This window comes from Erythrolamprus reginae, chromosome 1, assembly GCF_031021105.1.
Source record: "Erythrolamprus reginae isolate rEryReg1 chromosome 1, rEryReg1.hap1, whole genome shotgun sequence".
Classification (NCBI taxonomy): Eukaryota; Metazoa; Chordata; class Lepidosauria; order Squamata; family Dipsadidae; genus Erythrolamprus; species Erythrolamprus reginae.
This window is the reverse complement of record NC_091950.1, coordinates 402,666,365-402,692,882: the sequence shown is the minus strand read 5'-3', so window position 1 is coordinate 402,692,882 and position 26,518 is coordinate 402,666,365. Positions and strand designations below refer to the sequence as shown.

The 26,518-nt window shown below is 44.1% G+C and overlaps 1 protein-coding gene across 1 annotated transcript in view; it reads right to left on the bottom strand.

The window, feature by feature from the left end:
• The window catches only part of ATP2A3 (ATPase sarcoplasmic/endoplasmic reticulum Ca2+ transporting 3), a 215,013-nt gene that overhangs the window by 34,896 nt on the left and 153,599 nt on the right, over nucleotides 1-26,518 (bottom strand). The window contains exon 9 of the mRNA XM_070735166.1: nucleotides 8,481-8,569. Within this exon, the coding sequence (XP_070591267.1) occupies nucleotides 8,481-8,569 (89 nt within the window). The remainder of the gene's footprint in view (nucleotides 1-8,480; nucleotides 8,570-26,518) is intronic.

Here is a 26,518-nt window from a genome sequence, read left to right as displayed (position 1 = left end):
TGTTAAAGGGTTAAATAAGGCCCAGGAGGGAAGTGTTTTTAATAGGAAAGTGAACACAAGAACAAGGGGTCACAATCTGAAGTTAGTTGGGGGAAAGATCAAAAGCAACATGAGAAAATATTATTTTACTGAAAGAGTAGTAGATCCTTGGAACAAACTTCCAGCAGACTTGGTAGATAAATCCACAGTAACTGAATTTAAACATGCCTGGGATAAACATATATCCATCCTAAGATAAAATACAGAAAATAGTATAAGGGCAGACTAGATGGACCATGAGGTCTTTTTCTGCCGTCAGACTTCTATGTTTCTATGTTTCTATGAGACTTAGGATAAATTCCATAACTGACAGATAATCTGTTCCGGCAGTCATTCAGTAACATATTACTACAAACTACAGTAGTACCTCTAGATATGAGCTGCTCCGCATGCGAGTATTCCAAGTTACGAGCCGAGACGTGAGCAAAATTTCTGTTCGACACCCGAGTTCAAATTCGGGGTACGAGCCGAGCCTCCACTAGGTGGTGCAAGAATTCCATGTTTCCAGTTATCTCGGCGCGAAAAATATCATATAGTCTTTACACCCATATTTCCACCCCAACAATTGTCTCTTTCCTAATTATATTTATACAAGGATGATCTAGGTATTTTAAGATCTGGCTACATCTATACCAACTCTATGTACCCCATTTCCCTCAGAATAAGGCCCAATTGTAAAATAAGCCCCAGCATGATTTTTTAGGATGCTCATAATATAAGCCCGGCACCCAAAATTTGTTACCTTCTGTTTCAAAAGAAGTATCTCACAATAACTGGACCACCTAGAGTTAGAAAAAATTCTTTTGAAATTATTTTATTTTCAAATACACCTACTTTTCTGTGTTGTTTATTTATTGCCTTTTTTTTTCTTAACGGGAAAAAAAAGGAAGCATTCCAATTTGCAGGTCTCTCTTCTGAATTCTAAAATGCCACCAACTGGCTAACGCTACAACATTTGATTCTCCAGGACACTGTGAAACCATAAGTGAGGGGGAGGAAGGACATAGGGACCCAAAGGGAATTCGGTAGCAAAAGTGAGAAGAATATTTTTGATGATTTGGGGAGCTGGTGTCAGCCTCGCTGTGTTTCATCCTTCCACTGCGCTTCAGCTGTCATGAGAAATGAGGTGGGGGGGGGGCAGGTGTTGGTATTTGGGAGGGGAGAAGTCTGCTGGAGGAGCCAAAGAAAGTTTCATTTCTCCTGGTGAAGGCCAAGAGAGTTTCGTTTCTCCTGAGAAGGGGTGATAAAGGGATGGGTTAGTGACGTGCATTCCAAAAGTGTGATGAACCAGTGAAGATGCGTCCAGCTGATGTGTGTGTTCCCTTTCAGCCTTTGGAATGTTCAGACTCAGAGGATGGGGATGAAATGGAAGCTGTCAATTTACCTGATTTAAGAGACGCAGAGGGAGTTAGTGAGGGGGAGGAGATAGCAAACCAGCTGTCAAATGAAAGTATGCAGACAAATGTATCTTTGGACAGCTCGAGCGTAGAAGATAGCAGATGGATAAACCCAAAGTTCAGAAGGGTGCAGAAAAGAATGGAAGAAATTGGAGGGAGGAAGCTTTGAGATGCTATTTTAGAGTGTGTAACTTAATTAATTAATGACATCACTTCCGGAAGTGAACGGAAGCAGAAGAGCTTTTGTCAAATTGAAATCAAGCCAAGGTGGCGATTATTGTCTTCGCTCTCCGATAAGTGAGTTTTCTATTGTATGATATTGTTGTGAGCCGCCCCGAGTCTTCGGAGAGGGGTGGCATACAAATCTAATAAATTGAATTGAATGATGTATTGCTTTGTAATCAACAGAAACCGTCTCAGAGATAAGAGAATGTTTCTAAGCAGTAAGTGAGCCAATTAAAAACAACCTTCATTCCAGTCTGAAAGAACTGAAAGTATTTTTCTCTGTAAGGGAACTGTAATTTGCTAGGATTGAAGTGGAAGAAATAAAAGAAATGTTATTTGTTTGAAATTAACCATCTGAGAAGCTATTATTATTAACAGTAAGGTGATTCCAGACTGATTCAGAACACCTGACGAAGATGAACAGTGGGGATTGGGTGAATTGCCAAGGGGGTGTTTGAAGTTATTTTCTAATGGGCAACTGTTGCGCCTTTTCCCTCAGACTTTGCTTTTCTTTCGATGCATTCATTTCTGACTTACGGTAGTAAAAATGACCTTTGATGTTCAAAATGGACTCTGAGGTTTACTTTTCCTAAATTCTGAGTGAAGCCAGCCTGACAGCTGGTGCCGAAGTTAAAACAGACAGAAATGACCTAGTTCAGTGATGGCAAATCTTTTTTTTTTTTGGTTCGTGTGCCCAAAGGTTGTGCACGCACATCAACATGCGCACATGCCCATACCCATTTCCTTCCCCAACACATGCGCACCCCCACTGCTGCCTCTGCGCATGTGCAAAACCCCCTTCAGCCCCTGCACATAGGCCTCATTGAAGCCTGGGATGGTGAAAATGATGGCCATAGAGGCAAAACGGAAGTTCAAAAAAATGGACTTCCGGTTTGCCTATTGTACTGTTTTTTACACTCTGGAAGCAGCAGGGAAGCTTCTTGAAGCCCCAGAGAGCAAAAAACAGCCCAATGGGCAACCTTTAAGCTCAGAAAAATGGACTTGATTTGAACATTGGGCTGTTTTTCGTACTCCGGGGCTGTCACGCTGAATATTGCCAGCCACAGAGACATTCAGTAATTAAAGAGTTAACATGTGTGCCTTGTCATTAATCACTCCCATATTTTATGTCATATCCTCCTATGTCATTTCCGTCTTCCTCATACTGTAGTTAATCTTGTTGTTCTGCTTGACCCTGTTGTTCTTAAGACTCCATGATGTGAGCTTTTAGATTTCTTTTGTCTATCACGACATTATTTTGTTTTCTACTTTTATAATAAAAGAAAGCTTGTTTTGAAATAACAATGCTTGGATCTCTTAAATACGTCACCTCGCGGTGTAAAGTTCAAACGTACTTTTACATTCGTGACAGGGGCTTCAAGGAAGCGTCCCCGAAGCCTCCAGAGGGCGAAACGGCCTTCCCCAAGGCCAAAAAGCAGCTGTCCAGTGCCCAATGCCTCATGTGCCCTCCGATATGACTCTACACGCCACCTGTGGCACACGTGCCATAGTTTCATCATCTCTGACCTAGATGGATCCCAGGTCAAGCTAAAGGGATTTTATAGAAAAGCAACAATTGCATAATGGTGGAGCACAAGCAGTGTAAGGAGAATATGCCAGCAGCACCTTCGGAGGGGAGAAAGATCTGATCTGAAAGCCACTGGCAACAAGTTCCATCTTGCAGTCCTCCAAATGTGTAAGAATTAAAACTCCCAGGTTTCTTGGGACAATCTTGGACTTGAGGTGTAAGTAGAGAACAAGGCTGGTTGAAATACCTGAAACCTCAGGTATTGAGTAACGATCAAACTAGATGGATCAGAATTTGGTATTTTCTTCATAATCATCACTAGACTCAAATTATTCTGAAACCTACACCCCCCCCTCCCAATCCAATGCCCTTTACTCAGGTCCTCCCACAGGCATCTTTGCTGATTTATTTATTGTTAGAGTTGAAAGGGACCATGTAGGTCAAGTCCAACCCCCTGCCTGAGCAGAAAACTCTATCCCTCCCCAGCCAAATGGCAGTCCAATCTCCTCTTCAAAGTGTCCAGGGTTGGGGAGTTCACAACCTCCACAGGCAGGCTGTTCCACTGGTTGATCGCTCTGACTGTCAGGAGGTTCTTCCTTATTTCCAGGTTGAATCTCTCCTTGGTCAGCTTCCAACCGTTTTTCCTCGTCCGGCCCTCTGGTGCCCTGGAAAATAGTGTGACTCCCTCCTTTCTATGGCAACCCCTCAAGTACCTGTAGACTGCCCAGTTCCCACAATCTCTCTTTGTAAGTCTTGGTTTCAAGTCCCCTAATCATTTTGGTTGCTCTTTTTTGCACTTTCTCCAGAGTTTTAATATGTCTCTTTTGAAGTGTGGTGACCAGAACTGGATGCAGTACTCCAGGTGTGGTCTGACCAGGGTGTAGTAGAGTGGTATTAATACTTCCCTGGTCTTGGAGTGTATTCCCGTTGATGCAGCTTAGGATAGTGTTGGCTCTTTTGGCCGCTGCTGCACATTGCTGGCTCATGTTTAGTTGATTATCCACCAAGACTCCGAGATCAAATTCGCAGACGACACCAAGCTGGCGGGGCTAGCCAATACCCTAGAAGACAGGCTCAAATTACAGAAAAACCTAGACAGACTAACACAGTGGGCCCACACCAATAAAATGATGTTTAACATCGACAAGAGCAAAGTCCTTCACCTACGCAGAAAAAACCCTGGACACACATACAACTTGGGAGAAACCCCTCTTAGCAGTAGCGACTGCGAAAGAGACCTCGGAGTCTTGTGGGCAACCAACTAAACATGAGCCAACAATGTGCAGCAGCAGCTAAAAAAGGCAACACAATCCTAAGCTGCATCAACAGGGGAATACACTCCAAGACTAGGGAAGTCTTAATACCACTCTACTACACCCTGGTCCGACCACACCTGGAGTACTGTATTCAGTTCTGGTCACCACACTTCAAAAGAGACATTGAAACTCTGGAGAAGGTGCAAAAAAGAGCAACCAAGATGATTAAGGGATTGGAAACCAAGACTTACGAAGAGAGACTGAGGGAACTGGGCATGGATAGCCTAGAGAAAAGGAGGGCCAGAGCGGAAGATGATGGCAGTCTACAAGTATAAGAGGGGATGTCACAGAGAGGAGGGGATCACTTTAATCTCCAGGCACCAGAGGGCCGGACGAGGAACAACGGCTGGAAGCTGACCAAGGAGAGATTCAACATGGAGATAAGGAGGAACTTCCTGACGGTCAGAGCGATCAACCAATGGAACAACCTACCAGCGGATGTTGTGAACTCCAACACTCTGGACATTTTAAAGAGAAGATTGAACTGCCACTTGACTGGTGTGCTATAGGGTTCCTGCTTGGGCAGGGGGTTGAACTCGATGGCCTTCATGGTCCCTTTCAACTCTAACAATAAATAAATAAATCTCTTTCACCACCACTACTGCTAAGTGGGGTTTCTCCCAGGCTGTATGTCAAAAGCTGTCTGGGATTTTGGATGGCCTTCTCATCCATTCCATCTTTTCTTCTACATTGGACATGCTCCGCCTTGGAGATGTGGCTGCTGCATAAAAGGAGAGTAGCTTTGCCCCTATTGTAGGCTGAGGCCCACCTCTTGGGAACTACTTATGGGAAGGCCAGCTTCCAGCTAGCACACATACACACAGATTTGTCCAGACAAATTCCTGTGAAAAAGTCTTTTTCAAAGGAATGTCAGGAAGAAGGCCGTCTGTCAGTGAGTGGCTCCTAAGAGACTGACAAATTGTACCCTTTCCCTCGATGTCTTGGACAAAGTACAGCTGTCATGGAAAAAAGCAACTTGCTAATTAAAGGCACACAAGAATCTTCACAGGAAAGAAGAGTTTACATTTCCAAAAGAAGAGGCAAATTAACACCTTTCGGTGCTGAAATGATCCTAGAGAAGCAGAAGTAAGGATGGTAAAAGGGGAGGGGGATTCACAGTCCTGTTTTTTTTCTTATTTTTAAACTCTTTTGAGCATTAAAAAAAGCCTAAATACAGGGTACGTTCCAAAAGTAATGTAATTATTTTTAAAAAAGTAATTTATTGAACAGATTTGCACAAACATTTAAAATTCTTCAAAGTACTGTCCTTGGGCCTCTACACATTTTTTCCAGCGACTCTGCTATGACCAGTACGCATCCTGGAAGGCATCTTCTGAGACCTCTCGCAAGGTCTTCGGCATGGCTGATTGGATCTCTTCTATGGGTTCCTTTCAGGGCTGCCTTAATCCGAGGGAACAAAGAGACATCTGCTGGGGCGATGTCAGGACTATAGGGGGTGGGGCAGTGTTGGCACCTAGTGTTTGGCCAGGAACTTGTGGACTCATAGCATGTTGTGGCAATGCGTGTTTTTTGTCCATAGAAGAGATCCAATCAGCCGTGACGAAGACCTTGTGAGAGATCCCCGAAGATGCCTTCCAGGGGGTGTACCGGTCATGGCAGAGTCACTGAAAAAATGTGTAGAGGCCCAAGGACAGTACTTTGAAAATTTTTAAGCGTTTGTGCAAATCTGTTCAATAATTTATTTAAAAAATAATAATTGCATTACTTTTGGAACGCACCCTGAATCTCACAAAAATCTAAGAACATTTTTCCCCTGAAAGCCACCGTCAAACTATTCAGCTAAGGCTGCATTACTATTACTAGTAGTCTTCTCATTGTTCCTATCACCCATCTCCTCCCACTTATGACTGTATGACTGTAACTTACTGCTTATACTCCAGTGCATCATATACTCCAAAAAATACGGTAATTTGCTTTTGGGGTTCACTTGTTTACTTAAAGCTTTGTGCTGAGCCGATCATCCTGGGATTGTTAAATGTTCCTATTTTACGGTTTTCATTTTATCATTATACTATATATAGTTTTTCTGGCTTCTTTTATTGCATCCTGTTTTGGGGTTGTCTTTAATAAAAAGTAGGGTAAACATGGCCATAAAATATAGTGCCACTGGCTATATCATATTAGTTTGCTATATTAGTAGATTTACTTGTGTGTGCATGCAAGTTTTTTGCGGGGAAAAAACCTGTAAAAATTCTATAAAGATATACAATCCTGTGATTGACCTGCATTTTTCAATTAACACCTGGAACAGAGATTGCTTAGACAAGCTAGATCTTATGAGCTGTGAAATAACAAACTTCCAACTGTAATCCCAATCAGATAATTATCTCTCTCTTTTGTTGTATCAAGTGCCGAATGACTGAGAGAAAGTTCATTAATGTATAACCTTTGCTGAATAACTCTGGGGTTGGAGGTTTTGGAAAAGGCTATAAAACTTGTTCAACGAAAGCAACCCTCTTGTGAGACAAATTCTGGAGGTCTTCAGTTGTAGAACAGGCTGTGCCTGCAGGTGGAGTCAAGAGAGGAATCAGCCTGGAGTCATGAAGTTCTCACAAGCTCTCTAAATCCAACCTGTTTTGAATTCCATTAACTCTTGTTGTTGTTGGTCGCAAAGTCAGGTTCAACCCATTGCGACTCCATAGACAACATTCCTCCAGGCCTTCCTGTCCTCTACCGTCCCCCAGAGTCAATTTAAGCTCATGCCGACTGCTTCAGTGACTCCATCCAGCCACCTCATTCTCTCTCATCCTCTTCTTCTTTTGCCCTCAGCCTTACCCAGCATTAGGTTCTTCTCCAGTGAGTCCTTCCTTCTCATCAGGTGGCCAAAGTATTTGAGTTTCATCTCTAGGATCTGGTGTTCTAAAGAACATTCAGGGTTGATTTTCCTCTAGGACTGACCGGTTTGATCGACTCGCAGGAGTCTTCTCCAGCACCATAGTTCAAAGACCTCAATTCTTTGTCACTCAGCCATTAACTCTTATTTAGCGCCAATTTAGTGCTGACCATTAGCTGACTAGATTCCTATTGGGATTCCCCACCTCCGCTTGAGCCTCCCGACAGGCTGACAGCTCCGCGGCTCTTCTGCGAAGGTGACAGCCGGGCGGCGAGGCTTCTCGGCATTCTCCCGAATCTGAATGCCTAACCTGAACTGTTGCCGAACTTCCGGGTTCGGCGTTCGGAAGAATGCCGAGAAGCCCCCCCGGCTGTTTTGGAAGGTGACAGATGGGCAGCGGCGCTTCTCAGCGGCCTCCTGAACCTGAACTTTTGCCGAACTTTTCGGGTTCGTATTTGGGAGAACACCGAGAAGTGCCTGGCTGTTTCAGAAGGTGACAGCTGGGTGGCGGCACCCAGCAGAGCGTCATTTTTGTGATTTTTTTTTGGCTTGCACACATTAATTGGTTTTACATTGTTTCCTATGGGTTTTACATTATTTCGTCTTACGAACTTTTCGCCTTACGAACCTCCTCCTGAAACCAATTAAGTTCGTAAGACAAGGTATCACTGTAATTTCAAAGAGAACCAGTGTGGCATAGGAGTTAAGATACTAGGCTAGAAACCAGAAGACTATGAGTTTCAGACATGCCTTAGGTCAGGGGTAGGCAAAGATGGCTCTCTTATGACATGTGGACTTCAGCTCCCAGAATTCCTGAGCTAACATGATTGGCTCAGTAATTCTGGGAGTTGAAGTCCACAAGTCATAGAAGAGCCAACTTTGCCTACCTCTGCCTTAGGTACAAGGCCAGCTATGTGACTTTGGCCAGTCCTTCCCTCTCAGCTCTAGGAAAGAAGAAATGCCAAACCACTTCTGAAAATGTTGGTGCCAGGACTTGTCCAGGCAGTCGCCAGGAGATAATACTGACTCAAAAGCTCAATCAGTTTTCAAACCTTGGGAAGATTTTTACATCTATGCTTCACAAGGCACAGCGCCTCCTAGTGGTCAGCGGAATCACTCACATTTGTCCCTCAGGGGTGTAGGTGGACCCAGTGATGGCGAACTCGTGCAAGCTGCAGTGACTGTCCTTAACCTTCTCCACAATGAACATCTGCAACAAAGGGAGAGAGAAAGAGAGAGGAGCAATTAAAAGACTGCACTGTTGAAGGGCTAGTGACAACTCACAGATAGTTTGAAAGCATTTGTACCAGAGGTGGGTTCCTCCCAGTTAGGACCAGACCATCTGAACTGTTAGCGACCCACTGGTGAGGTAATTTTAGCGTCACAGATCCGCTTCTGTCTGTGTCGGTCTGTGCTCACCAACATCTTTTTTTTTCTGAATTGCCGGCCAATTTTTCTGTGTTTGGATGGATTCTCCTCATTCTGGGCTTTGAAATACGAGGGTGGCCCAGAAAGTAATGCACCACATTTTTTTTCTGCAACAATTATTTATTGAACCCAATGAAACTTACACACAAGAAAGAATGATGTTGGTAACTACAGGCCAGTTAGCTTGACATCAGTTATAGTTAAAATGATGGAGACTCTACTCAAAAAAGAGGATAAATCAGCACCTAAAAAAACCCAACTTATTGGACCCAAATCAGCATGGCTTTGCTGAAGGCAAATCATGTCAGACTAATCTCATAGATTTCTTTGACTATGTCACAAAGGTGTTGGATGAAGGTGGTGCCGTGGATATTGCCTATCTGGACTTCAGCAAAGCCTTTGATACGGTTCCACATAAAGAGATGATAGATAAATTAGTGAAGATTGGACTTAATCCCTGGATAGTTCAATGGATTTGCAGTTGGCTGAAGCGTAGATATCAGAGAGTTATTGTTAACGGCGAGTATTCTGAGCAGAGACAGGTTACAAGCGGTGTGCCACAAGGGTCTGTTCTGGGTCCTGTTCTTTTTAATATGTTTGTGAGTGACATAGGGGAAGGTTTGGTAGGGAAGGTTTGCCTATTTGCCAATGACTCTAAAGTGTGCAATAGGGTTGATATTCGTGGAGGCATCTGTAATATGGTAAATGAGTTAGCTTTACTAGATAAATGGTCAAAGCAATGGAAGCTGCAGTTTAATGTTTCCAAATGTAAAATAATGCACTTGGGGAATAGGCGTTGATTGCTTACCTGAACGCCTCTTCTCGTACGGTGAGCGGGTACAGCAGTCACATGGGTTGCTCATGTCCAATCCGGTGGAACTGAGCCTAGTATTAAAAAAGCTTGCCGGATCCGCCCCTTCCCCAGAATTCGCGAATCCATAGACTAGGCTCAGTTGTGAAGCTCTGTAGTGTTCAACTCTCATTGTTAGAGGAAGAAAGATATAGAAAGGTAAAGAAGACACATACAAGGGCGGGAAGTGACTGCTGTACCCGCTCACCGTACGAGAAGAGGCGTTCAGGTAAGCAATCAACGCCTATTCTCCGTACTGAAGGAGCGGGTCCAGCAGTCACATGGGACATACCCAATAGAAGGTCCCTAGGGTGGGATTAGCTTGCTATCGTGTGAGATAACGGATTGGAGTACCCTTCTGCCGAAGGCAGCGTCCGCTGAAGCGTAAGAATCAATCTTGTAGTGCCTGATGAAGGAATTTGGCGAGGCCCAAGTGGCTGCTTTGCAGACCTCCTCCAACGGGGCTTGAGTCGCCCAAGCGGCCGAGGTGGCCGCGCTCCTGGTGGAATGCGCTGTGATGTTCCTTGGAACTGAGAGGGAGGCCGACTCATAGGCCTTAGAAATAGTCCCTCTGATCCAACGGCCTATTACTGTTGAAGACACTTTGGCCCCCATGACTCTGGGATGATAGGCTACAAAAAGTGCTTCTGACCTCCGAAAGGGTCCTGTGCGTTGGATATAGATTCTCAGCGCTCTGGTGAGATCCAGGGTGTGCCATCTAATTGCCAAGGGATGGTCTCGTTGGAGGCAGAAGGAAGGTAGGACAATATCCTGAGATCTGTGGAACATGGAACTGACCTTGGGTAAGAAGGTGGGGTCCAGTCGCAAGACTACCTTGTCCTGATGGAATTGGCAAAGGTCCTGCCTGATTGAGAGGGCAGCCAGCTCCGAAATGCGTCGAGCAGAGGTAATAGCCACCAGGAATGCTACCTTAAATGATAGGTACCTGAGGGACGCCGATTTTAGGGGTTCGTATGGTGCCTGCGTGAGGGAATGGAGAACCCGTGGCAAATCCCATGATGGGTACCTGTGGACCTTGGAAGGTCTGAGGTTGGCTATGCCCTTGAGGAATTCCTGAACTTCAGGGAAGGGTCGGAGAGGCTGTCTGCGGGGACCTCCTAGGACAGATGAAATGGCTGCCAGATGACGCCGGAGGGTGCTGGTGGAAAGTCCTTTATGGAAGCCTTGCATAAGGAAGGAAATTATTCTGTGTATGGGGATGCACAGAGGGGAGAGACCTTCCTGTAGACACCACTGGTGAAACTTGGACCACGTGTGGTCGTAGATTCGATTGGTCGAACCCTTTCTGGCCTTTAAAATGACCTCCACTGAATCGGGGTCATGACCACGCAGCTCTAAATCTCTCCTGATAACAGCCAGGCGGTGAGGTGGAACCACTCCGGGTCTGGATGGAAGGAGGCCCCCTGCCGCAGCATATCCCCCGAAACGGGGAGACGCCAAGGGTCCTGGACGGACAGCTGTTGGAGATCCGCGAACCAGGGCCGGCGGGGCCAGTGAGGGGCGATTAGGATTACTCGGGCCCTCTCGGTGAGGACCTTGTGAATCACGTCCGGGAGGATTGGAATTGGAGGAAATGCGTAGAGTAGGCCTGGAGGCCATGGACTCCGGAGGGCATTGATTGCTTCCGCTCCCGGGGATGGAAATCTGGAATAGAAGCGAGGGAGTTGGGCGTTCGCATTGGTCGCGAAGAGATCCAGAATTGGAAGGCCGAATCTGAGGGTGATTTGATGGAACAGGTCTTGATGGAGGTTCCACTCTCCTGGGTCTATCGTTGCCCGGGATAGCCAATCCGCCTGGACGTTGAGACTCCCCGAGATGTGATCGGCTAGGAGCGACTGGAGATGTTTTTCCGCCCAAAGGCCCAGCTTGAGGGCCTCCCTCATGAGAGCCTTGGATCTCGTGCCCCCCTGTCTGCAAATGTGGCTTTTCGTGGCAATGTTGTCGGTGAGAATGAGAACGTGCCGGTTGGGAATGCGAGGAGAGAAATGCTTCAGAGCCAGGGAAACGGCTCTTAACTCTAGCCAATTGATTGGCCTGGAAGCTTCCTCCGGGGACCACGTGCCCTGGGCTATCATCCCCTGGGCGTGGGCGCCCCATCCCGATAGACTGGCATCTGTGGTGATGACAAATTGATCCGGGCACCTGAACGGGGATCCTCTGTCCATGGCCGGAGACTTCCACCACTTGAAGGATCTGCGAACACTCAGTGGGATGACAATGCGTCGATTTGAGTTGCTGTGCCCTGATCTCTGAAAAGGTAACAGGAGCCACTGGAGTTCCCTAGCATGAAGGCGAGCCCAGGGAATGATGCCTATGCATGACACCATCTTACCCAAAAGGGAAGATAGAGTGACTATGGAAACTGAAGAATTAGATAAAATGCTAGAAATTAACTCCACTATACTGAGTTTTCTCTCGGGAGAGAGAAAAACCTGGGAGGATTCTGAATCAATAATGGATCCCAGGTGAGAAATGGATGTGGAGGGTTGGAGGTGGCTTTTATCAAAGTTGATGGAAAATCCATGGTCCTGAAGGACTGACATGGTGACAGAAAGGTCTGTTTTCACTTTCTCTAGGGAGATCCCATGAATCAAAATATCATCAAGATAACATAAAATGTGGATGGGAAACGCCCTGATATAGGCCGCCAGGGACCCCAAGAGCTTTGTAAAGACCCGAGGGGCCGAGGAAAGGCCAAATGGCATCGCCCTATACTGGAAATGCCTGCCTTGAAAGGAAAAACGTAAAAATTTTCTGTGGCATTTGGCTATAGGAATGTGAAGGTAGGCCTCAGTGAGGTCTAAGGAGACCATGAAATCTCCCGAGTGAATGGCGGCCAAAATAGAAGACAAGGAGTGCATCTTAAACTTCCTATATTTGATGAATAAATTTAGTTTCTTTAAATCCAAAATAGCTCTCCAACCTCCGGAGGACTTTGGAACCATAAATAGGATGGAGTAAAAACCTAGGCCCTTCTGACCGGAAGGGACCGGTTGAATGGCTCTGATGGACAATAGATGAGAAATGGCCTCCTCCATACGGTTACAATCTGAGGATGACCTGGGAGAAGGGCAGGAAATAAAACGTTTAGGGGGAGGAGAAATAAATTCTAAAAGAAGGCCTGTTTGAACAGTGTCAATGACCCAAGGGTCCTTGGAGGTGAGACGCCAATTAGAGGCGAAATGAGCTAGGCGACCCCCTATGGGAATAGAGGTAGGATTACCATCTAGGTTTTTTTGAAGCCCTGTTAGAGGAAGCTCCCCTTTGGAAGCGAAACCCTCTACCCCTGGAGTTCCTACCTTGGGAACGAAAGCGGGGGGAATACTGACCTGGAGATCTCTGGTAGGAAGCCGCTTGATCTTGCTGGCGCCCTGGGCGACGAAAGGACTGCGTTTTGGTAGCCTTTTTTGTGGTTGGACCCAAAACTTTCTTCTTGTCCGTGGTTTCCGTGAGGAGTGGATCCAGAAGATCACCGAAGAGAAGGTCGCGCTTTAAGGGACCCTGGGATAACTGCCACTTTTGGCGAACTCCCGCTTGCCAAGGGCGAATCCATAGGAGTCTTCTTGCTGTAGTAGAAGCTGCAATAGACTTAGCAGAAAATCTAGTAGATTGCAAGGTGGCATCAGCCACGTACTGGGCAGCTGCAAAGACCTTGTTGAAGTCTTGTTGACCTCTCAAGTCATCGGGAGGAATAAGCTGTTGGAGTTGGCGAAGCCACAGCAGCATGGCTCTGGAGAAAAAGGAAGCCGCTGCAGAGCTTTTAGTGGCCCAGGAATCAGCGGTGAATCCTCTTTTGAGCATTTGCTCAATGCGCTTGTCCTCTGGGCGGAGGACTTCCTCCGCCTCGCCTGGCACAGCCGCTGCCGAGTGAAGAATCTTGACAGGTTCATCCGGTTTGGGAAAGGATAGAAGCTCTTCATAGGAAGAGGAAAGTTTGTACAACTTTCTGTCCTTGGTGGAGGGATTAAGGCCAGAGGCTGGAAATTCCCACTGTTTGAGTAAAGCATCTTTAAACAACTTAGGCATAGGAATTACCTCGTTATCCTCCTGTTCCTCTGTGAAGTAAGGTAAATTCTCCTCCGGGGGATCAGTGGAAGTGGAGGCTTGTTTCTCCTGGGCCGCTAATCCCGTAGAAATTCTAGCTTTGAGGAGGAGAGATTTGAATAATTGAGAAGGAAAAATAGTAATAGGAGGAGGAACCTTTATTTGGGATTCCTCATCATCTGATAGGCCTTGAAAGGCATCCTCATCATCCTCTATATCCTCATATTCATCCTGGGAGGAATCTGAATCATCCTGAATAGGAGCTCTGACCGCTGGGGGAGAACCCAAGGGGCGGGAGGAGCGAGAAGGAGGAAGAGGTAAGGGAAGCTCATTGATGGTGGAGAGTTTGGCATCAATGGCTTTGGACAACACAGCAAAAATAGACTGGAACTCAGGAGGTAAGCTGGAAATATCAGTAGAAATGGCAGAAGAATCCCTAAAGGCCTGGGAGGATCCTGGCTGGGGGGAATCTTCAATAATATCTGGTTCCTCTGGACCTATGCCCCATAGGTTAGGTTGGGGTCTGTCTAGGTTTGGCTCATCCAGAGATAACACAGGGACCCCAGAAGGAGGAAGACTAGAAGCCTCTGGTGGGTCTTGACTACTGATTACTTGGGCCTGCACTTTCAAACGTTTTGCTGATTTGTCATGGATTTTTTGTAGGGCTAGGTCCCTTCTCTTCTCGGCCCTGGTGACCTTGGTCGAGGGGCGGGCCCCTGGAGAAGAGGAGGAAGAGGCCTGGGGGATACTAGTAATCTCATCGCCTGTAGGCCTGGCCTCTCTGGGACCTTTAGTTGTGCCTCTCTTGGGAAAGGTAGCCATAGTCTGACAATTAACAGAAGACAAGGCTGAGCCAATAACTGAATAATAAGGAGAAGAATTTCAAGGACTTCCCAAGAGGAATGGATCCTGCTTCGAGGCCTCGAAGCTGCTGAAACTTGAGGACAATCTGGGCAAACCCAGAGTTCGTGCCCCCAAATCCAGCGGGGCCAGCCTCCCTAAACTTTATAATTAAGTAAACCAAGGCACTCTGGTTGGAGGCTTAGCCGGTGGAGAATTTAGCCTGGGACCCCCAAGGCCCGCTCCGGGATCCACGCGGTGGACTGAGGCCTACGCGGCTGGCAGGAGGCCAACACGAGAGGCCTAGATTTAAAAAGGGCGCGAAGGCCTTCGCGCCGAAAAAATCGCCCCGTAAATTTCTTAAAGGGGAAGCGATCGACTAAGTCCAGGAGACTAGAAGGCGTCTCACTCCGCAGGAGGTATTTCTTAAGCCCTTAAATATATTGTATACAATAAATAATCAATAATTCAATAGATTAATACTTGCACCAGGACCTCCAGGCCAAAGGATTAGAAGAATCCACAAGCGGCCGCAGGAATCGTAACCGGCAAAACCGCCGGGGGGAAACGAAACCGCAACTTCTCCAAAGGAAAAAAGCCGAGCCGCAAACGGCTGGCGCTATTGGTGCAAGTAAATAATAATGATAAAACAAATCTTACTACTTTTGAAGAAAAGGAACGAAGGGAAGGTGTTAGAATGTTGAACGAGCTATCACAATACAACCGCAGGATATGCGAACTGAGCGAATTCTGGGGAAGGGGCGGATCCGGCAAGCTTTTTTAATACTAGGCTCAGTTCCACCGGATTGGACATGAGCAACCCATGTGACTGCTGGACCCGCTCCTTCAGTACGGAGAAAAGGAATCCTCAATCTGAGTATTGTATTGGCAGGTCTGTGTTAGCAAAAACTTCAGAAGAGAAGGATTTAGGGGTAGTGATTTCTGACAGTCTCAAAATGGGTGAGCAGTGTGGTCGGACGGTAGGAAAAGCAAGTAGGATGCTTGGCTGCATAGCTAGGGGTATAAGAAGCAGGAAGAGGGAGATTGTGATCCCGCTATATAGAGCGCTGGTGAGACCACATTTGGAATACTGTGTTCAGTTCTGGAGACCTCACCTACAAAAAGATATTGACAAAATTGAACGGGTCCAAAGACGGGCTACAAGAATGGTGGAAGGTCTTAAGCATAAAACGTATCAGGAAAGACTTCATGAATTCAATCTGTATAGTCTGGATGACAGAAGGAAAAGGGGGGACATGATCAAAACATTTAAATATGTTAAATACTAGTTTTAAATTGTAATTAGATTGGTGGGCATTGGATTTGGTATTATGTACTGTACTGTTTTTTGTTATTGTTGTGAGCCGCCCCGAGTTTGCGGAGAGGGGCGGCATATAAATCCAATAAATCTAATCTAATCTAATCTAATCTAATCTAAAGGGTTAAATAAGGTCCAGGAGGGAAGTGTTTTTAATAGGAAAGTGAACACAAGAACAAGGGGACACAATCTGAAATTAGTTGGGGAAAAGATCAAAAGCAACATGAGGAAATATTATTTTACTGAAAGAGTAGTTGATCCTTGGGACAAACTTCCAGCAGACGTGGTTGGTACATCCACAGTAACTGAGTTTAAACATGCCTGGGATAAACATATATCCATCCTAAGATAAAATACAAAAAATAGTATAAGGGCAGACTAGATGGATCATGAGGTCTTTTTCTGCCATCAGTCTTCTATGTTTCTAAAGAATGACGTTTCTTCTAAACCCCCTATTTTTCCATATAATCTCCCTCCCATTCTATGGCTTTCCTCCAGTGAAACATAAGGGCATGTATGCCCTGTCAGTGCCACTCCTTGTTCTGGTCACAAAGCCTTGGAGCTCTGCCGAACCATCTTCTAATGGCTTCACCCTCTGTGCCCAGCGACTAACCGTACTTCTGTCGACTGAAGATTCCCTATAAACTGTACACAAACATTTGTGAATGTTCCCAACAGTTTCTTTCTCCGCAGTGAGAAATTCAATGACAACACGCTGCTTGTAATGTACATCACTTACAGATGCCATATCAAAACACTGCTGCAGCTATGCTAGCTGTCTGAAGGAATTCAAATAATGTATATCTAAAGTCTCACATTCGTACCATTACTGTAGGCTGAGAAAAAAAATGTGGTGCATTACTTTCTGGGCGACCCTCGTAAGCCTGCCCCCGGAGTTAATACTGAGCTTTAGTTCTTCAGCCGAAGCACAGCTGATCAACTCCTCAGCTGTGTTTTGGGAGGAATCCACTTTCTGAGCATGCGCAGAAGCGAAATTGCATGGTTGATTTCACTTCTGAATTTGGGACAGTCAAAATGTCGCGATGCGAACCGGTGGTGAAGGTAAGTGGAATCTACCCTGACTTGTACATTGCTTTGTTATTTTGTACATTGCTCTGGTGTTTTGTACATTGCATTGTTATTGAAAAAAGGAGACAATTTTGACAAAGACCTCTCATTTGAGATTGCAGTCAGATACAATCACTACATTAATGATGTTCAAATTTTCAGGCCTCACTCCATCTTCTCTGGCATAATACAAGCAGTCCTCAATTAGCAACTGCTCATTTAACAATGGTTCAAAGTTACGACCGTCTTGGAAGAAGTAACCTGTATTCACACTCATGACTGCAATATCACCCCTGCAGTCATGTAATCACATCTGGAGCACTTAGCAACTCACTTGTGATTACAATCCAATACAGTAGTGGTTCTCAACCTGGGTGTTGGGACCCTTTTTTGGGGGGCGGGGGTGTCAAACAATCATTTCACAGGGGTCACCTAAGACCAGGGGAAAAGACAACTTTCCCATGGTGTTAGGAACTAAAGCTTCTATTCTGGCGCCTTGGAACATATTTTTACAATCTGACCAATCAGGCAATTACAGTGGGGGTGTCCCCCTGACCTTCCTGCCAATCATCTTAAAACTCTTGTTAGGAGAACTGATGCTAGACTTATGGTTGGGAGTCACCACAACATGACGAACTGTATTAAGGGGTTGCGGCATTAGAAAGGTTGAGAACCACTGCATTACAGTGTCTTGCGGTCACATAATCATGATCTATGGCCAGTGTTCCCTCTAATTTTTGGGGGTGGGTGGGCGGAAAAGTATAGTGTTTGAGCGGCAGTCCCTTTGGGACTGGGCGGCACAGAAATAATAAATAAACAAACAAACAAATAAAAAACCCACCCTGTTTTGCCTCAGAGAATTTCAAAATAAAATACTGTACTGTGTGTCTATAACAGTGAGCTCATAATAGGGCAACTCTATCAATATCAAAATGCCACTTAAATAGCTGAGCTAGTTTCAAACTAGATTTTGATTTTCTTTCTCTCTTCCTTACTCCCATTCTTTTTCTTTCTCTTTTCCTTCCTCTCTTTTTTCTATCTGTTTCTCTCTCTTCCTCTCTTCCTCTCTCTCTCCTTCCCTCTCACTCTTTCCCTCTCGGCTTCTGGGCAGGTTTGGAAAACTCTGAGTTGATGATCATTTTTAAGTGAGCGATTGTCAGAAAACAATCAGCGGGCGGGTGGAAATAAAAGCCTCAGCCTGCTCCCACATTACACTAAGGGAGCAGAAAGGGGTGATGTCATTGCCACTAAATGCAATCTGATTCATATTCATGTCAAATTTTATTCTGCTTTTTTCAGAATCTTAAGCGATTCCCACCACATGGGAATGTTCACTGTTGAGTTCCCACATTTGTCAAATTCTTGAGTAACTAGGAAAGAACGCTTGCAATCTCTCAGTACATCAATATATCAGGCATGGGGAATTGAGACATCTTTCCTCCAGGCTCTTTATATTTTATGTTTGGTATGTATGTGTTGTCTGGTTTTAATATGATAGGGTTTTATATATTTCTTTTTAATATTAGATTTGTTTCACTATAATATTGTTTTTTATCATTGTTGTGAGCTGCCCCGAGTCTTCGGAGAGGGGTGGCATACAAATCTAATAAATAATAATAATAATAATAATAATAATAATAATAATTATTATTATTATTATTATTATTATTATTATGTCAGTACAGCACAGCAAACGAGATCACTATGCTGGATTTCGTATTTCATCACCAGTCGGGCGCTTCCCAAGCACCTAGGACTGCATAATGTAGCAGCGAATTATGTTTGCCGATCCCAGTAAAGCGGCCTTTTGCAATTGACAGATGGAGATTTTGTCAATTCCGATGATTTTCAAATGTCTGCTGAGATCCTTTGGTACTGCACCCAGCGTGCCAAGTACCACTGGGATCACTTTCACGGGCTTATGCCAGAGTCGTTGCAGCTTGATTTTTAGATCTTTGTATTTCACTAATTTCTCTAGCTGCTTCTCCTCAATTCTATTATTATTATTATTATTATTATTATTATTATTATTATTATTATCATCATCAATTTATTATTATTATTATTATTAATTAGATTTGTATGCTGTCCCTCTCCATAGACTCGGGGCGGCTCACAGCAATAATAACAAATCTAATATTTAAAAATATCTTTAAAAAACCCTTATTTAAAAGCAAAACATACACACAAACATACCATACATAAACTATATAAGCCTGGGGGAGATGTCTCAATCCCCCCATGTCTGACGGCAGAGGTGGGTTTTAAGGAGTTTACGAAAGGCAATACTTTTGCTTCCGTGCATGCGCAGAAGTGAAAAATCAGTGAAAAACATTGAAATCATGTGTGATTTCGCTTCGGGCGCATGTACAGAAGTGAAATCTCATGCATGCACATAGTATAGGTAAAGTGTGATTGGAGACATAAGGAAGTTGTCTTGGTGCATTTATCTTGAATGTTCCACGTTCATCTCTGTTTTGTTTCTGAATTCATTGTGTTAGTGTGTGTGTGGATTTTTAACACAGTTACCACAAATGCTCAAATGCCGTGTTTTTTGAAGCAAATGGCAAGGCCGAGGACTTACATGATCTCAGGCAAGTGAGGTTGGCTGGCTATGGCTGAGCATATCAGTTATAAATAAACGGGAATGTCACAGAAGCATTTCCATAATTTAAAATAAACACAGAACAGTTGGTGAATTTAGACATTTACAATTTTTTAAAATATATATTTACTCTGCTCACACAGCAGCATTATTTATAGGCACGTGCTTCTTTCTTTCTTAATGTGTCTTATTCCAAACTATGCCATGCAATTTTGGAATGATTGTTTTTCCACTTTCTCACTTCTGTAAACCCATCAGGAAGCTCAAACTGCCCAAGGAGCTGCTGATACAGTTCTACAGAGGAATCATTGAGTCTGTCATCCACACCTCTATAACTGTCTGGTTTGGTTCTGCAACCCAACAAGACCAACACAGACTTCAGGGGATAATCAGAACTGCAGAAGAAACAATTGCTGCCAACCTGCCTTCCATTGAGAACCTGTATACTGCATGAGTCAAAAACAGGGCCGTGAAAATATTTATTGACCCCTCGCATCTTGGACAAAAGGTTTCAACTCCTACCCTCAAAACGCCGCTGCAGAGCACTGCACACCAAGACAACTACACACAAGAACAATTTTTCTCCAAATGCCATCACTCTGCTAAACAAATAATTCCCTCAACACTGTCAAACTATTTACTAAGTCTGCACTTTTATTTCTACTAATTTTTCCTCATCATTCCTATCACTCATTTCCTCCCACTTATGACTTGTTGCTTGTATCCTTAAGATTTTTTATTAATATTGATTGTTGCTTATTTGACCTCTATGACAATCATTAAGTGTTGTTTGTACCTCATGATTCTTGACAAATGTGTATTTTCCTTTATGTACACTGAGAGCATATGTACCAAAGACAAATTCCTTATGTGTCCAATCACACTTGGCCAATAAAGAATTCTCTTCTCTCCTCTCCTCTCTCCTTCTCCTCTCTTCTCTCCTCTCTTCTCTCTCTCCTCTTCTCTCTCCTGTCCTCTCCTTTCTTCTCTCCTCTCCTTTCTTCTCTTCTCTCCTCTCTCCTCTCCTTTCTTCTCTCCTCTCCTCTTCTCTCCTCTCTCCTTCTCCTCTCTCTCTCCTCTCCTCCTTTCTCTCCTCTTCTCTTCTCTCTCCTCTCCTTTCTTCTCTTCTCTTCTCTGCTCTCCTCTCTCCTCTCCTTTCTTCTCTTCTCTCTCCTCTCCTCTCTTCTCTCTCCTCTCCTCTCTCCTTTCTTCTCTCTCTCTCCTCTCTTCTCTCTCCTCTCCTCTTCTCTCCTCTCTTCTCTCTCCTCTCCCCTTTCTTCTCTCCTCTCTCTCCTCTCTTCTCTTCTCTCTCCTTTCTTCTCTCCTCTCTCTCCTCTCTCCTGTTCTTTCCTGACCCCGTAGCCCTCTCCGTATTTTCTTGGCTGTGGTTATTCCTGCACCAGTCTGGGTGTGTTAAAGTCAGCCCCAGTTCAGGGGTCGGCCTGCCACATACGGAAAGGAGTTCAGTATCCTATAGCAACCAAGCTTGGCACGCTATTTCTTCTATCAACAAAGAGCAAATGCAAGCCAGGATGACGCTGAGGATTCACCATGGAGAGATCTGATCACGTTCTCCTGTCTGTGCCTTTCTGCCTGTGGTTTCATTCCCTCTTTTCATCAGCAGGTAAACAGAGTGGCGGAAATAGCAGGCAGCTAATCCCCAAACCAGATAGGAAAGTATTTGATGCCAAAAGCCCTTTTAAAAGAGGTTTGGAGCCTATCCATCCATGTGTAGCTTTTTTAGACACACAAAGGCCCATTTACCTGAAAAGGTACATGCTGCACCTGCTCCAAAGCTCCTCTGGCCAAGGACCAAACTGTCCACTTGTCCAGAGATGATCATTCTCGCAACTTTAAAAACACCCAGAAACTGCAGTTTTACCAAAGTTGTTTTCATTATATCTGTTCTGACCTAGGATTTGCCAAATCACGAAACAGACTCAAAACAAACCGTTTTAATTTGGTGAATGTGAATGTGCACTGGTTGCCGATTAGTTTCCGGACACAATTCAAAATGTTGGTGATGACCTATAAGGCCCTACATGGCATCGGATCAGAATACCTACGGGACCGCCTTCTGCCGCATGAATCCCAGCAGCCGATTAGGTTCCACAGAGTTGGCCTTCTCCCGGTCCCGTTGACTAAACAATGTTGTCTGGCGGGGCCTAGGGGAAGAGCCTTCTCTGTGGTGGCCCCGGCCCTTTGGAATCAACTCCCCCCGAGATTCGAACTGCCCCCACCCTTCTTGCCTTTCGCAAGACCTGGCTTGAGGACCTATCTATGTCGCCAGATACGGGACAATTAATGTATCCCCTTCTCTGACCATTAAGAGTTATTGTATAGTATTAATTGTTTTTTAAGATAGCGGGTTTTTAGTTATAGTTTTAACTATTAGATTTGTATTGTACTGTTTATTGCTGTTGTGAGCTGCCCTGAGTCTTCGGAGAGGGGCGGCATACAAGTCTAATAAATTATTATTATTATTATTATTATTATTATTATTATTATTATTATTATTATTATTTCCTAGTGTTGAATATTAATAAAGGAATGAAGCCGAGGCTTCTGTGAGGCTTCACTCAGGTCCGCCATTACAGTGGGGAAAAAGGTTGAATCTCATTGGTTGAGCCATCTGACAGCTTCCTATAAAAGGGCAACCAATCACACAGGCAAGTTGCTGAGTTGTGTCGATCTACCGAATAGCGTAAAGACCTGCTGCTGTTGTTGAAGAATCAGTGTCCTGCCCCTTCTATCCCCCTATTCAAAACCTAGCATTCACATCCAGCAAAGTCCTGGCAAAAAGTCTTTCAAAGGTGAACTGAAATAACAGAACTTATCAGTCCTTTGATAGTTGCCAAGCCGATAGCTTCTAGGCGCAACACTGTACAATGAAATATTTGGCAAACTGTGAGGCACAAAGTCAGATAAGCAAATCTACCCACTAATAAATGAACTCACTGTCTTTTGCAAACATCACTCCCCTTTTGTTCCTATTTACTCCCTATGGAATGGGCCATTCGGCATCCACTTGTGCCTTTACTCCTGGGTAATTGCTTAATTGTTCCCTTCTCCTGACAGCTCTGTGTATGCGCGCATCGAGAACAAGCTGTTCTTCTGCCCCATTTAGCTCCAACTCCGAAGGCAGCTGATAACTGTCAGACAGCTCTGGCCCTATTACTGCCTCGGATGCAGAGCACTCATTGGAGCCTTCCCAAGACTCCCATGTTCCTCCCCTACCACCTCACCCTCTGTGTCTGCTATCAGCTTTGCTGGCCGCTGATGGGCTACAACAATATCATCAAAGGTTCTCCGAATAAGGGTGACCTGAACAGACTTGCTTAACACAGGCAGAAACTCTTGTTTTATTTAACCCATGCACCCACCTGCACCTTAAAAAGAGGTATATATGAGACCACATTTGGAATACTGTGTTCAGTTCTGGAGACCTCACCTACAAAAAGATATTGACAAAATTGAACAAGTCCAAAGACAGGCTACAAGAATGGTGGAAGGTCTTAAGCATAAAACGTATCAGGAAAGACATAATGAACTCAATCTGTATAGTCTGGAGGACAGAAGGAAAAGGGGGGACATGATCGAAACATTTAAATATGTCAAAGGGTTAATTAAGGTTCAGGAGGGAAGTGTTTTTAATAGGAAAGTGAACACAAGAACAAGGAGACACAATCTGAAGTTAGTTGGGGGAAAGATCAAAAGCAACATGGGAAAATATTATTTTACTGAAAGAGTAGTAGATCCTTGGAACAAACTTCCAGCAGACGTGGTTGGTAAATCCACAGTAACTGAATTTAAACATGCCTGGGATAAACATATATCCATCCTAAGATGAAATACAAAAAATAGAATAAGGGCAGACTAGATGGATCATGAGGTCTTTTTCTGCAGTCAGTCTACTATGTTTCTAAGTTTAATATATAAATAAAGAGTTTTTTTCTTGTCAGGAAATCCCTCATTTCCAAGTTGAATTTCTAAGGAGCTTCCACCCATTGCTTTTTGTCCTGCCCTCAAGTGCGATGAAGAACAATCTCATCTTCCCTGTGACAGGCCTTCAAGTATTGGAAGACAACTATCATGTCTCCCCCCACAGTTCATACCGTCCCTTCCCCTCCTTTGTGATGTATTTTTCTGGGGGCATGAAAGAGTATAATTAGTACGAACAGATAAGGATGCATTAATGTTGTCAGTGGGTAGCTTATTTTACAAGCAATTGATTTTAATTGAGAGTCATTAATTCAATTAGTATACATTCTTTCTACTTTAGGGTTTATTTTTAGTGTAACTTCTTGGAAAAATATATTTGTGTCTGTATGTGTGTGTGCCTCTCTCTGTGTGAGTGTGTATCCACATACTTGTGTAAGTGTGTCAAATGTACTCATTTATTATGGGGAGAGGGATTTAATTGACATTGGCAACAGGTTAATGAAGTAGCGAAATATAAAGTAAGTAAGTAGGAAAGATTCTTGTCCATGTCTATATTTCTTTTTTCTGATTTTTATTTCTTTTGGGGTTGAACTGACTTCAATTCAGCAGCAGCCTCTTTTCAGAGAAACACAGTGAACATCTTGCTAATTAGCTGAGGGTTCAAATAGAAAGATAAAAACAATTTGCTTTATCGAGAAGGCCGCCAGGAGGCACCTAGACACAAAAGCTCCCTTATTCCATTTCTTCTCCCCAGGACAGATTAAAAGATAAGGGGGAGGAGGATTAAGTCAGTCACACAGTCAGAAACACAAATAATGCCTAGAAATATTGGCTAGGTATGTGGCACCCAACCCAGGGTGAGAGACATGATTATAAACACACAACTTTTCCAATTCTCCTGAGCAAAAATGGAAAGCATGCTGGCTGATTGATTGATTGATTAATTGATTCATTCATTCATTGCCAAATTAAAGGGCAGCTTACAATAAAAACAATAAATAGGTGTGACAGGGCTAACAAGAACAGAGGCAGGCTCAGAAACATAGAAACATAGAAGACTGACAGCAGAAAAAGACCTCATGGTCCATCTAGTCTGCCCTTATACTATTTTTTGTATTTTATCTTAGGATGGATATATGTTTATCCAGGGCATGTTTAAATTCAGTTACTGTGGATTTATCTACCACGTTTGCTGGAAGTTTGTTCCAAGGATCTACTACTCTTTCAGTAAAATAATATTTTCTCATGTTGCTTTTGATCTTTCCTCCAACTAACTTCAGATTGTGTCCCCTTGTTCTTGTGTTCACTTTCCTATTAAAAACACTTCCCTGCTGGACCTTATTTAACCGTTTAACATATTTAAATGTTTCGATCATGTCCCCCCTTTTCCTTCTGTCCGCCAGACTAAAAAGATTGAGTTCATTAAGTCTTTCCTGATACGTTTTATGCTTAAGACCTTCCACCATTCTTGAAGCCCGTCTTTGGACCCGTTATTTATTTATTTTATTTATTAAATTTGTATGCCGCCCCTCTCCGCAGACTCGGGCGGCTCACAACAGCAACAGAAAACAATATATAATACAAATTCAATAATTAAAAAGCTAAAAACCCATAATTTAAAAAACATGCACACAACATACCATACATAAACAGTATAGGCCTGGGGAAGATATTTCAGTTCCCCCATGCATGACGGCAGAGGTGGATTTTAAGGAGTTTGCGGAAGGCAAGGAGGGTGAGGGCAGTTCTAATCTCAGGGGGGAGCTGGTTCCAGAGGGTCGGGGCTGCCACAGAGAAGGCTCTTCTCCTGGGACCCGCCAAACGACATTGTTCTTGTAGCCCGTCTTTGGACCCATTCAATTTTGAGGTGAACAGCAAACAGCACACCTTTATTTCAGCACCACAGAACAGAACAGAGGACAGGCGGCTTGACAGCTCCTTTTATACTGGAGCTTTCAAACTCTAAGCCAATAACAGGGCTCCATTTTCTCGCTCACTGGCTGCTTGCATCAGAGCCAATCAGGCTTGACCACCAGCCGGCACAGTCGTAACTGTGAGGACTTAACACACTTCACCCCCTGAATGGCACATGTGTAGTCGGCAAGGTATGCGGGCGGCTGTCGACTCCGCCCAGATTGCCTCAGTTAAGGGCTGGAAACCAAAGGAGGAGGAGGAACCAGAGTGCTTCTTCAGAGGGTGTAGCAATGAAAAAATCCTGCAAAAACTTAGGGCTGGAAAAAAACTTGGGAGTAGCAATGAAAAAATCCTGCAAGTCGGGAAGATTGTTAGCACCTTGTTAGGGCTGGAAAAAAAACCTATTTCAGAGGGAGTAGCAGTGACAAAAGCCTGCAAATACTTAGGGCTGGAAAAATAACTTATTCAGAGTAACATTGAAAAACTCCTGCAAGTTGGGAAGATTGTTAGAACCTCGTTAGGGTTGTCAGGGAGCTACATTTGGAGTATAAGATGCACCCAAATTTTCAGCCTCTTTTTTTGTGGGGGGAGTGTGTCTTATATTCTGAAAAACATGGTACATTTCAGGTCATTGCCAACTGGCTTGTATTTATGATTGTAGGATCTGAGGTCATGTAACTGTGATTTTTGTGTTTTGTTCTAGTTTCTAGCAAAAAAATAAAATAAAAATCTCAATCTTGGGTAAAAATAAGTGCTGTTAAAACAAGAAGTAAAACCGGGAATAATAATAATAATAATAATAATAATAATAGTAATAATAATAATAATAATAATAATAATAATAATAATAATTGGTGAAATACAAAGATCTAAAAATCGAGCTGCAACGACTCTGGCATAAGCCAGTGAAAGTGGTCCCAGTGGTACTTGGCACGCTGGGCGCAGTGCCAAAGGATCTCAGTGGACATTTGAAAACCATTGGAATTGACAAAATCTCCATCTGTCAATTGCAAAAGGCCGCTTTACTGGGATCGGCAAACATAATTCGCTGCTACATCACTCAGTCCTAGGTGCTTGGGAAGCGCCCGACTGGTGATGAAATACAAAATCCAGCATAGTGATCTTGTTT